The sequence below is a fragment of the Rhododendron vialii genome, chromosome 12a, assembly GCF_030253575.1.
Source record: "Rhododendron vialii isolate Sample 1 chromosome 12a, ASM3025357v1".
NCBI lineage: Eukaryota > Viridiplantae > Streptophyta > Magnoliopsida > Ericales > Ericaceae > Rhododendron > Rhododendron vialii.
Window position 1 is genome coordinate 6,510,413 of NC_080568.1, and position 13,052 is coordinate 6,523,464.

At 38.5% G+C, this 13,052-nt stretch overlaps 2 protein-coding genes across 5 annotated transcripts in view; both read left to right on the forward strand.

Moving 5' to 3' along the window:
• Window positions 1-13,052, forward strand: part of LOC131310308 (ankyrin repeat-containing protein At2g01680-like) — a 79,939-nt gene that overhangs the window by 29,840 nt on the left and 37,047 nt on the right. The window lies entirely within an intron of this gene.
• Window positions 1-13,052, forward strand: part of LOC131310302 (ankyrin repeat-containing protein At2g01680-like) — a 29,886-nt gene that overhangs the window by 13,749 nt on the left and 3,085 nt on the right. Inside the window, exons 2-3 of one of the 4 annotated variants that reach the window (XM_058337248.1) lie at window positions 7,761-8,183; window positions 8,875-9,610. The exons of 1 other annotated variant lie outside the window; for it this stretch is intronic. In XM_058337248.1, coding sequence (XP_058193231.1) covers window positions 7,761-8,183; window positions 8,875-9,582 — 1,131 coding nt within the window. In that variant the 3' untranslated portion in view covers window positions 9,583-9,610. Of the gene's footprint in view, window positions 1-7,760; window positions 8,184-8,874; window positions 9,611-13,052 lie in introns of those variants that run through there. 2 more of the 4 variants (XM_058337250.1, XM_058337247.1) reach the window with 2 other exon arrangements.

Consider the following 13,052-nt stretch of genomic DNA (forward strand, 5'->3'; position numbering starts at 1 on the left):
GCGAAAAGTGAGAGGAAAGCTTCTATTTTTCTCCATCTTGACTTTTGCTACAACTTGATTTCTCCCCCATTTGTCATAAATCTTGCAAGAGTCTCTTTCAAATTGAACGGTGTACTCATGCTCTATAAGTTGCCCAACACTCAACAAGTTTTGCTCCAAGTCCGGAACAAGTAGGACATCCGAGATATTCCTTGTACCTTTCTTTGTCTCCACGGCAATAGTACCCTTTCCCTTTGCTTGGACTAAAGCACCATTCCCCATCTTTACTTGAGAATTGGAGGAAGTATCAATCTTCACAAAGATACTCTCATCTCCGGTCATGTGGTTACTACAACCACTATCAAGGAACCACACATCATTCTTTTGCTCGGAAGCCGCTTGACAAGCATAAAACATGCACCCTCCACCTTTTTGCTCTTCGGAGTAATTAGTGTCACACCCCAAAATGGTAAGTGACCGGCCGTGAACCATGAGACTAATCCATGGAGCACGTAGCCTAAAAAGAAAATAAATTAAATGCCAAAGCTTTGAATCACTAAGTAAATTTTATTCAAAACAGTATCAGCCAAAAAGGTTCAGACAAAAGTATGGGGCACAAATATCCCACGAACCAAATAATACCAAGTGATCCATCAATAATAAAAGAATTCAATAACCGAAAATGTTTTAAATGCGGAAGTGATTATTAAAATAAAAGGATGAGACACCCTAAGGAGGTCAACAAAAGAAAATCTCCGAAATGCCGCCAGAGTCCTCCTAACTGCCCAACTTGCCTGAAAAAGAAGTTGGAATAAATCCGTCAGCTGATGAGCTCAGTGAGTAGCAAAGCATGTATATTAGAATAAAGTTCTGAAACATTGATCAAAATAATTTACCATGTCAATATAAACAATTCATTCGATAAATTTTAATGGTGTTCTCAATCCAATCTCCAACAACAATGGGGAACCACAACCAAAACCAATAGTACCAAATGCCAATGAATAAATGTCTCATAATTGGATCCAATATCGAATCTTAGAGTCACCACGAGTAGGCAGCCCGTGGAACTTTTCCCAAAGAACGATCCGGTCAATAACAACCTTTGAGCATTAGGGTCACCGGCCTAATCCGGTTTCTTCCCTAATGGCCAGAGTCACCCGCACACAGAGGATTAATTTCCCTGAACTCCCAAAATATGTTCCCATCAATATCCACAAAGTTCTCACCAAAAGATTATTCAATCAACAAATGGTTTCACCAATCCGCATGCCAATTTCAAGAACCAAATCAAACAAATACATGTTCCCAATTTCAATCATTAATTTTCTAAAATAATAATTTAAGAGATACGGGGAAGTTCATAAATACGTAACATGCTTAACCACTCACCTGTGTCCAAAAGTAATGTAACTCGAATCACAGCAAACGATGCTAACCTGAACAAAATAATCATATACAAAATTATCATTAACTGTATCACCTTATCGACAACAATAAGGAACTACCTAGAAATAATACTTTCCTAACCTAGTACTAAAGCCCAACACTTCTGCCCATAGACCAATATTACTCCAAGACAAACCCTTATAATACAACTAGATTCTATATACTCCCTAAGCAAAACAAGGCAAAACACCTATCCCCACTACAGCAAATCATCACCCTCGTACACACCGAACAAATTAAACCACCTCCAAACTCCATTGTCCATTAGCATTAAAAAGAAACGAACAAAACCCATATGTTTTTCCTTTATCAACTCCACCGATCTTTACACCACCAAAAAAAACCAAGTTGTTTTCTAGTTGAAAGCCCTAAACTATTGTAACGCGCGTGGAAGAGGAAGAGAAGGAAAAGAGAACAAGAAGGAAAAGGAACAAACCACTTCAGCAATCTTCCACCACGCAAAACCTTGACTGCGGCTCTCTCTCTCTCTCTCTCTCTGAACGTCTGATGCTCTGCCCAAATAAAACCCTATACCGTGAAAATATCTCTTAACTTTGTAAAACTACCCACTACTTCCTATATTATAACTAATTAGAATAAGATAGAACGTAACACAGTTTATAAAATTACCATCCGGTACCACTAGTTTACCCAAAATCAATTTCATACCCCAAATAGTATAATCGTGTCAACAATATCCATAGCACGCACAAATTAATTAGTTGGGACCCAATCATAACGCTAATTAATAACGGCTATATAACTATTTAAATAAATAAATAAAACCTAGGCCGTAACAATTAGCTTGTTGATTGTTTGTGACTCGGCAATCCTTTTTGACATGCCCAAATTTGTTGCAATTGTAACATTGTGGCTTCCCTCGAAACCAACAATCTTTATCAACATGACTACCCCTTTTACAAATTCCACACCTTGGTTGAGTGGCCTCATCATTCCCTCTTGCTTGAAAGTTGTTTCCCCTTTGAAAATTGTTTCCACTTTGAAAATTGTTTCTTCCTCTTCCTCTTCCTCTATCATTTCCACCTCTTCCTCGTTCAAAATTTTCACCACTTGAAAATTGCCTTCTAGATTGATTATGACTTGAAGAAGATCCTTTCCCATGGGGCTTTGGGGTACTAACATTAAGCTTAGATTGAAAGGCACTCTCAATTGACTTTTCGGATTGCCTATTCAATCTTTGCTCAAATGTCTTAAGGGAACCCATCAATTCTTCGACACTCAAAGTGGCTAAATCTTGAGTATTTTCAATAACGGCAACAATGGAATCACACTTCTTCGGCAAATTAATCAAGATTTTCTCAACAATTTTTTGAGTAGCAACATCTTCCCCATATGTTTTCATTTGATTCACAACATCCATAAGTCTAGAAAAATAATCATTCAACAATTCACTATCCTTCATTTTCAAATTCTCATAGTCTCTTCTCAAAGATTGAAGTTTGATGGTTTTTACCTTCAAATTGCCTCTATACTCATTGTAAAGAAAATCCCATGCTTTCTTGGCTTTGGTTTCATTGATGATTCTAGGAAAGAGCTAGGTTGTCGGAAATACCTTGTTGAATCATGGAGAGAGCTTTTGCATTCATCCTATTATCCACCTTCAATTGTTTCTTTTGCTCATTTGACAAAGCTACCTCCACACCTTCATAATCTTCAAACCCATCTTGAACATATTCCCAAATCAGTTGACATGAGTTGGGTCTTCATCTTCACACACCAAAAATCATAGTTTTCCCCATTGAGAAGTGGAAAAGAAAGTGGTAGAGCTCCCATATTTTGATTGCTTGAACTTGCCATTGTTGTAGACTTTCTAGGGTTTTGTTTCCCCTTCAAAAAATCTTCACTCCCAAGTTGATTTGATCAACTTGACTCTGATACCACTTATGTTGGCTTTTCCCTAAAAACTATTGTTGATTTTAGTGGAAGAACCAAGAGAAAATGGGAGGAAATGGACTGCCTGGTTTCTCGGCAGAAACAGGGCATGAGAGGGGCCGCTCTCTGGATAGCAGCAAAAAAGAAAAGAAAAGAGGGCAGCAAAATGGGGCTAGTGACTTTCCTTTCTCTCATTCCAAATGACTTTAAATATTAGGGGTTCCTTACACAAGCAACTTGGGCCTAGCCAATTAACAGAGCCCAATAACAAAACAAAATAAAATAGCCCATTACAAAATAACATTTGGTCCAAACACAATAAAATAAGACAAAGTATTAATTTTAACACATTCTACTTTTTGGACAGAAAAAAGGAATAGAACCAGAAGGGGTAGACAAAGACATTCACGCCTTACTTCGAAAGTACCGTGCTAAAGGAGTAGAGGATCGTATCCTGATCGATCCTACGCAAAGAGCAGAGAAAAGGAACGGAATCGTAGTCGCTACCGTACTAATGGCAACCCTAGCCTTTCAAGCAGGGGTGGCCCCTCCGGGCGGTGTTTGGCAAGAAGAAAACAATGGTCTGCATGGACACAAAAGCGGAGAAGCCGTGATGGCTACCAATTACCCGGTTTTGTACGAGTTCTTCCGCTTTTTTAACATATTCGGCTTCACCGCGTCTCTTAGCACGCTCGTTTTTGTCATGACTGACTTGCCCTTCAAGACGAGGAGATATTCGCTGTTGACGTCTCTCACTAAGGGCGCGACAATCACATCCATTGCAATGGCGTAATTGATATCTCTCTTCGTGGTGTCACCGGTACCGAAACTAGAAAGCAGGAGAAACCGCCACGTGCACTATTTCGTTGGTGCAATTTTAAGTCTGTTTTTCTCTGCGTTAGGAGCTTTGTTATTGTTCTTGATAGCAAGGATTGTGGGCAAGAAGAGAAGAAATCGGGCCGCCGCGGAGAGGGTTGACAAGCTCAGCCATACTAATCCTGCAGCTTCAATAATCATGCTGATGTTTAATTTAAAATTGTTGTCTTTTATGTAAATGTATGGTTTGCAAGTTAGTAATAAAATTGGATCGTTATGTGTGAGTAATACTCCTCGTTTTTCCTCATCATTCTATTGAAATGTATCGAATGCCCTCTTATTGATTTGGCATTTTCTTTATCTTTTTTTTTACACCGAAAAAGAGTTATATTAATGTTAAATTAAGTATATCGATAGTAAACAGAGAGGTCGGGTAAAAGGCATCGACGATCAAAAGAGAACATTGCAATTAAGTTGACACCCTCCCTCGAAGCTAATCACGTGCCACCTAGACATGGTAACCAATGAAGGAGTTAGTAAGAATTCAACTCACCCTAAAACTACAAAGAGTGAATTACAACATAGATTGAGGTATTCACAATTGCATAATCAAAAGTAATACTGTAAGTTTCTAAAATTAACAATGTTGGCGCAAAATATAGCTCATAATAATATAATCAAACTTAGCAACCTCATTAGAAATAATTAAGTTTTGAGTTTTGGATAGCCAAAACTATTAGTAATATTTTGTCAATAACCAAATTTAATAGGCCCCACATATTCTCAATCAAACACAACCATCATTAAACAAAAAAGCTCTCTCTCTCTCTCTCTCTCTCTCTCTCTCTCTCTCTCTCTCTCTCTCTCTCTCTCTCTCTCTCTCTCTCTCTCTCAATCTCTCAACAATTTTTTCAAAAAAGTATTTGATAGGGAAACTACCCACTGGAAAAGGAAGAAGCATCTGCATTTGTCTATTGATATCCTAATCAACCCCACTATAAAACACTGCACTCTTGTTATGATTAGGTTTCAACCTAGAAAAAGCATGAAAATCATTCAACACATTATTGATGAGACAGAAGGACTCTTGATCTACTCCACTGAGAATGAAAGCATCAGCAAAGGCAAGATGGCAAAGGTTCAGAGCTTGACACTTGGGGTGGAAAGTAAAACTACCATGAAGAACTCCGAATTTCAGAATGGCAGCAAAAGATTCCATCACCAACAGAGAAACAATAAGGGGAGATGGGGTCACCCCGTCTAAATCCCCTCTTTCCACAGAAGTATCCCTCCATACTATCATAATCACCACAGAGTACTTGGCTGAAGTCACACATTCTTTAACCCAGTGCACAAATAAGCTAGGAAATTCCATACAGTGCATTCCATACACGTATGGTTTTGTAATTATCTATGTAGACTTATGCCTTTATGCGTATATTTAATCAACGGCCAAAGTCAACCAGTGATCGGCGGAACATTTTGATCACGCAGTTGCAATTGCATGTCGTCCATCGTCCACCCTCTCTTGTGAGTCAATTTCGTTCATGTAGAATAAAAAATTGAGAATTTTTCACTAAATAAATGAAGCATTCTCATTATGCAAGCTCGGTATTAGAGTCTCGAGTCTATAAATAGGTGAGTTGATATTTCATTTGATAGTTTTTTATTATTAAAGTTACTGAAATACATTGATTAATTGAAACTTAGTTTCTCTCTCTTCATCGCCATGAAATGGAGTTTTCTCCTCTCGTTTAAATCTTGACTTCCTTTGATATTTTGATTGCAACACTTTATTATCAGAGAATCTAGGCTCAGATCCCTAAGCATTAACTTGTCGTAGCTGATAGATTGACTAGTAAGTACCCTAGGAGGTGGTTGCCAAGATGGCAAATGGTGTGAGGGTGAAATTCCCCATAAGCACGCGGTTGCGAGTTCAAATTGCGCTTGCGGGTAGTAGTCCTTGTGAATCAGATGCTGTGTATTGAGCACCATCTGTCTAGCTTGCACCTTGGTAGGGTTACTTCGTAAGGACGCCCTAGTAAGATTGTCTCCTTCAATGAGTGATTACTGGCTCAGTGACTTGGGTTTGTTCACGATAGCAAACACCTTTGTAGTACGTAGTAGCCTTTGTTTCAAAACACCTGTTCGTAGGCTGAACCCTGTTCAGGTCGATAGGAGGGGTATTCTATTGCCACTAAATTCTTGAGAACAATAAGTAGCATACAAAATGAGAGTCTTTTTCATGGATTCTCCGTGAACATCCTGTTCACAGAGCTAATTAATCTTGCACGTCCATTTCAGTTTTGGACGGTTTAGATTTTAATGAAACTTTTCCAAGGAAAAGTTAATCACAATCAATTATTACCGGTCATAATTGGTTTTCAATCCGGATTGTCCAAAAACACTTTGGACTGCCGCGATTAAGCTCCGTAACTTCTTCTTTTACGGAACAACGTAAAGAAGATTTTCTCCTACAGAATATGCTCTCAGTAGTTTTTCAGAGAGCATCCGAGAAGTCCTCAACCATTTTGGTTAGATCTCAGTCATTTATCTTTTCATCAATTTTGAAAATTTACTAAATGGAAATTCTTCGTTTGATGCATTAATTTGTAGTTGGGAAGGTACCAAATTACAGAAAATTTCTCCCACAACGTTATCCCACATCAATCTTCCACTGCACCCCAAATAGCAAATCCGTCATGCGAATAATACTCCTAGCTCATCTTGCACTCTAAAAATGATTCAAACTATCAGATAACAAAAACAGTCCCTTTAACTTTAACCGTTTAACGCCTTTCGTGCCCTTGAAGTTTTTGATTGCGTCGCATGTGAAACCTTCTCCGATTCCTTGTCTGGATCCACCCCCAGATTGGACTCTTCCCGCCATCAGAATCGCGCGTTTTTATTGTCCTGGTTCAGGATTGCATAACTCAAAGTAGATGATGCCTAGATCACCAAAATCACAAAAAGAACCCGCCTCACTTTTCTTCTGAAACAAAACCTCTCCTCCTTTACAACCTCCCTCGATTGTTGCATTCTTATCCAAGGGAGAGCAAGGAATAATAGAAACATGTCCACGAGACCACAACCTCTATTACAGACAAAATATACTTCACAATTACAAAAGTCATTTATTGTACCTTCAATTACTTTAACACTTCCGAATACCGTGTTCACTTTTGCTTAGGAAAAAGAAACACTCTTCCTCGAAAGAAAAAACAGAGAGACTTGGAATATTTAATTCCCCAATGGAAAGAAATTTCACAGATTGCGCCTACTCACCGACGTGCATATATTTATGTGTAGTTACTTGTTGTGACATACTAGCATTCAATTGAGAGAGAGAGAGAGAGAGAGAGAGAGAGAGAGAGAGAATGGAGCAGAGGCTCAATAAAGCAGAGATCAATGAAAACGTAACTTCATTGCATGAAGACAATGAATTCAATCTTGAAGGAGCTATGATTAAATGTTTCAATTGGACTCCTCTGCATGTGGCTGCATCACGTGGGCATCAAGAGCTTTTCCAAACACTTTTGAATAGGAATCCAGAGCTTGCCGAAGCTCTAGATTCGCAACAACGATCGCTCCTTCACTTGGCATCGGCTAATGGACACATTGAGATTGTGAAAGCATTAATACAGGTGAGACCAGAGATGTGCCTAGCTCGTGATCGAGACGGTGCAAACCCTCTTCATGTTGCAGCTATGAGAGGAAACATTGAGATTGTGAAGGCATTAATACAGGTGAGACCAGAGATGTGCCTAGCTCGTGATCGAGACGGTGCAAACCCACTTCATGTAGCAGCTATGAGAGGAAAGGTCAAGGTCCTGGATGCTTTGTTTAAAGCCAACCCTCATGCAGCTCGAGCTAGAGTGGAGAGTGGAGAAAGAGAGACTATCTTACACCTATGCGTCAAATATAACCAGCCATATTTTCTGTCCATATTGTTGGAGAAATACTTTAAATGTAAGGAGTTTGTCAATGCCAAAGATAATGCTGACAACACCATACTACACCTTGCTGTTGCGGATCGGAAAAAGGAGGTACGTTAGGGTCACAATCTCTCAAGCCTTTAGTTCAGCCTCAATACTTTTGAAATATGATGATAATTCGAGACCAAATTTGGTACTTCGTAATTAGCTTATTTTGTCTAATTATGGTGTGCTCTTTCTTCACTTTTCGGTAGTAGAAAGATTCACGGTTGGATTAATCTCAAACTTCCCAACGAGGGGAATCGATAAAATAAAAACATATAAATCAAAAAAAGACAGGAAGTATTCATCGTAACCAAATAGTTTTGGTTGATTCTTTTGAAGTTGTTTCATCAAAAAATTTATGTTGTTCATTCTCTCGTCAAGACATATCGGATTATGACAATATTTTAACCAAAAATTTAATAAAATTATAGAACTAACAAAGATAAATAAGATTCCTAAACACGTAGTAAACTAACAGAATGAAAAAGACAAAAAAGTCCGACGGGAAAAGTTTTGTAAAAGCCAACCATAACTTATTTATTCTAAGAAACAGAAATTAACGACCATAAATCAGTAGTGAATGATAAGGGCTTTCAATTAATTAAATTTTTTTTTGTTGTTGTTGAAATGGAGGAGGACGATATAGCGGAAAGGGAGGGTTATGAATTTTCTGTTTCGAAAGAAAGTGCCTCTCTTTCTTTGGAGTTTTAACTTCTGGCTTGTCTCCCCATTTGTTTGCCGTTTGGAGTTGTTTCAGATTATCGAGTATGTTCTTAGCCACACGGAAATTGATGTGAATGCAATTAATGCAAGCAAACAAACAGCGAAGGACATTCTACTTCATGGACAAAAAAAAGGAACGAACCCAGAGGGAGTAGACAAAGAAATTCAAGGCTTACTTAAATCCTACCATGCTAAAAGAGTCATGGATGGTATCTTCGATCCTACGCAAATAGCAGAGAAAAAAAATGGAATTATAGTAGCTGCTGTACTAATGGCAACCCTAGCCTTTCAAGCAGGGGTGACCCCTCCAGGGGGTGTTTGGCAAGACGATTCAGAGGGGCACAAAAGCGGAGAAGCTGTGATGGCTTACAATCATCCATTCCTGTTTTGGTACTTCTCCGGTTTTAATATAATCGGGTTTGTCACATCTCTAGTCACAATCATTTTGATCGTGATTGAAGTCCCCTTCAAGAAAAGGGCACATCTGCTGTTGATTGCTTCGCTTATGGGCGCAACAATCGTGTCCATAGCGATAACGTACTTAATTTCTCTTGCTGCGGTTGCGCCTGGACCGAAACTAAGCAACAGAACAGTCCTTCGCATTGGTGGAATTTCGACTATAATTTCGGTCAGCATAGTAGCAGCTTCTTTCCTATTGTGCATGATAGCAAGAACTGTGCGCAAGAGAAAGAGCAGAAATAACGCTGTGGATCCAGCTTCAGAAAACGAGGCTAATGTTTGATTTTTTCTGTTCTTATATATTGTATGAATTTTCATGAGCAATTCCATAATTAATCATATGCTGGAGTTTAACTTAAAAACTGTTTGTGTTTAAATTCAAGGTTTGCAAGTTATTGTAATAAAATTGGATTGTGATTTGCGATCGAGTAGTACTCCTCGTCTTTCCCTGATCATCATTCTATTGAAATGTATGGAATGCCCTTCTATTGATTTGGCATTTTCATTACCTTTTCTTTAACACCGAAAAAGAGTTCTATCGATGTTAAATTAAGTGCATAGATATTAAACAAAGACCGCAAAAAAGGCATCAACGATCAAAAGAGAAAATCTCAACTAAGTAGGCAACTTCTCTGAAAGTACCCATCCATGGGTTGTCAACATGGTAAAGGTGAACTTGCGCTTGCAACATAGCAGGATTCGATTCTCTCTAGAGACAAACCATGATTTAAGTGGGGGGCCATGGCGGTGGGTTGCTGTTCTAGTCTCCCCCGAGGTTTGGATTGCGCAGTCGAGTCCAACAGTGGCTTGGCTGCAGGATTGTTCCTCGGTTACCAAAAAAAATCTTCTCTGAAAGCTAAAATCATGTGCCGCCTAGACACCATAGCAATAATTTCTTCTTGGGTACGTATTCTATTGCAATTATATTCTTGAGAGCATTAAGTAGCAATAACTTCTTTTTGGGTTGGAACTACAGAATCGTGTTATATATTGTCCTGCTTTAGGACTGCACCACTCAAGGTAGATGTTGTCCAAAAAAGAACCAAGGGAGATGAAGGAATAATAAGAAATTATATAATAGTCTGAAAATACCGATACGTGGTACTCTGGATCACTTTATAACCACACATTTTTGTAGAATCTACTAATAAATGTATGAACTCCACATAAACATGTGATTATAAAGTAGTCTGGAGTACCACATGACGGTACTATTGAATCTATTGAATAATTACTCCAAATATGGCCCTCAATGGGCTTGACCCAAAATAGAGTTAAAATCCTCCCTAACATCTTTTAGAATTTGGCCCAAGCCCCCACAACCTCTATTATAGACAACCTCTCGTTTATTTGAACCATATATAATGTTTTGCCTAATCATTGAAGGAAGACGTGGAAATATCTAAGTCCACACAATGGAAAGAAATTCTGCAGATAATGTTTTGCCTACTCGCTGCGTACCACAAGTATTCAATTGCCTAACTCAATTGAGAGGGGGAGCCGTGCGGGGTGGGGAGAGGCTCAATGAAGCAGAGATCACTGAAAACCTCTCATTTATTAACGACAACCTCTCATTTATTTGAACCTAGATAATGTTTTGCCTAATCATTGAAGGAAGACTTGGAAATATAAGTAGTGTTGGCCCCACATTTGAGTTGTCCTAGTTGGGGGTATTTGGAAACTGAATTTTTGCATTTTCGGATTCTCATTTTCCCATTTTGGGTGTTTGGCATCCCATTTTGAGAACAGAAATGATTCGTGCACAACAGCCTCTTTCTCCCTCCCCGGGTCGCACAAAGATGATCGGAGCCGCTCATTTTGTTCAAAATATGTCGTTTAAGGTCTTTATAAAAAATGAGCTTCGTTCGATATCGTTAGAGGCGTTAACAAAACACCCAAAATCAATTCAGAATTTAGCCAAAATGAGCGGCTCAGATTATCTTTGTGCGACCCGGGGCGGGAGAAAAAGGCTGATGTGCACAGCTGCTGTGCACAGCAGTCTGTGCACGTAGCACAGCTCTTTTGAGAATGGATTGTGGGAGAATGGATCTTCAGTTTTTGGGTTTAGAGGCAAAAACCCAGAAGTAGGTCTAGAGGTGTTTTTCACATTTTTGCATTTTCGGATTCTGTGGTCAATTATCAAAATACCCACTTTCCTCCCTTCATTTTCGACAAAGTAATAAAGACAAAGTAATATCTAAGTCCACAATGGAAAGAAATTCTGCAGATAATGTTTTGCCTACTCGCTGCGAACCACTAGTATTCAATTGCCTACTCGCTGCGAAGTCCAAATTCAATCTTGAAGGAAGACATGGAAATATCTAAGTCCACACAATGGAAAGAAATTCTGCAGATAATGTTTTGCCTACTTGCTGCGAACCACAAGCGTTAACTCAATTGAGAGGGGGGGCCGTGCGGGGTGGGGAGAGGCTCAATAAGCAGAGATCACTGAAAACCTCTCATTTATTTGAACCCAGATTATGTTTTGTCTAATCATTGAAGGAAGACTTGGAAATATAAGCAGTGTCGGTCTCGACATTTGAGTTGCCTAGTCCAACCTTATGTTTTGTTGCCCACATCGTTTTAACTTTTAAGTCATACAAAAATAACATACAAGTATAAAAAAAAATTCAAAATTACATATTGTTCTTTTAACTTGAATAACATCAAAAAAAAAAAAAAATGCAATATCAAAATGAAAACTCCCGGTTATAGTGCTTTATAAGTAGCACAATCCGATTTAAAGAAAGTAATTCTTCTGCATTTTTCGAAGCAAAATTTTCAATGGAATTGTACTTTACTAACCTAAGAACTCGAGCCCGTCCCGCTAACTTTGGTTTTTCAACTTTTTGGACTTTTTAGTTAATATATGTGAAGAGAATGATTTATCTCGAAAAGCATAAAAAGTTTTAAAAAAAAAACTCAAATGCCCAAAAATGTTCTTTGTGGGATGGCGCCTCATTTTTTATTGAAATTATAGTCAATATGTTTAATCTCTCTTGCGAAACGGTTGTTCGAAGGAAAAAAATAAAAACCGTGTTAACTCGATCGATATTTTAACTATGATTTTTTTTAATCAAATGTAAGAACATATCACTTATACAGTACTGTTGTGTTTGTTAAATCAAAAATTTTCAAAAAAATAATTTGATTTTCGTAATATTGTGGATTGGGTGAAAAACAAAAGTGAAAAAATAAAAGGAAAAGTGCACTGGTGGGCCTGGGAATCGAGCATATATAACTCCTTTCGAACTAAAGAAGCTTGCATTGAACACAATGACAAGGAAACAGATTACGCCTACGTGGGAAACTCTTACAAAGTTATAGAGTATCGAGCTTTAATTTTTTTTTTACAAATTTATAGAGTATCTAACTTAAAATTATTTTTTTTGTTGCCTCAGCCCGGGGGTTATCCTAGCCCGAGGGCTTTCTAGTCTCACCCCGGGACCGGCCTTGAATATAAGTTCACAATGGAAAGAGATTTTGCAGATAATATTTTGCCTACTCGCTTGCGAACCACAAGCGATCAATTGAGAGAGAGAGAGAGAGAGTGAGAGAGAATGGGGGAGAGGCTCAATGAAGCAGAGATCACTGAAAACGTATCTTCATTGCAAGAAGTCAATGAATTCAATCCTGATAGAGCTGTGGTGAAATTTCTCAACTGGACTCCTCTACATTTGGCTGCATCACGCGGGCAACAAGAGCTTTTCCAAGAACTATTGAGCAGTAGCCCAGAGCTTGCCGATGCTCTAG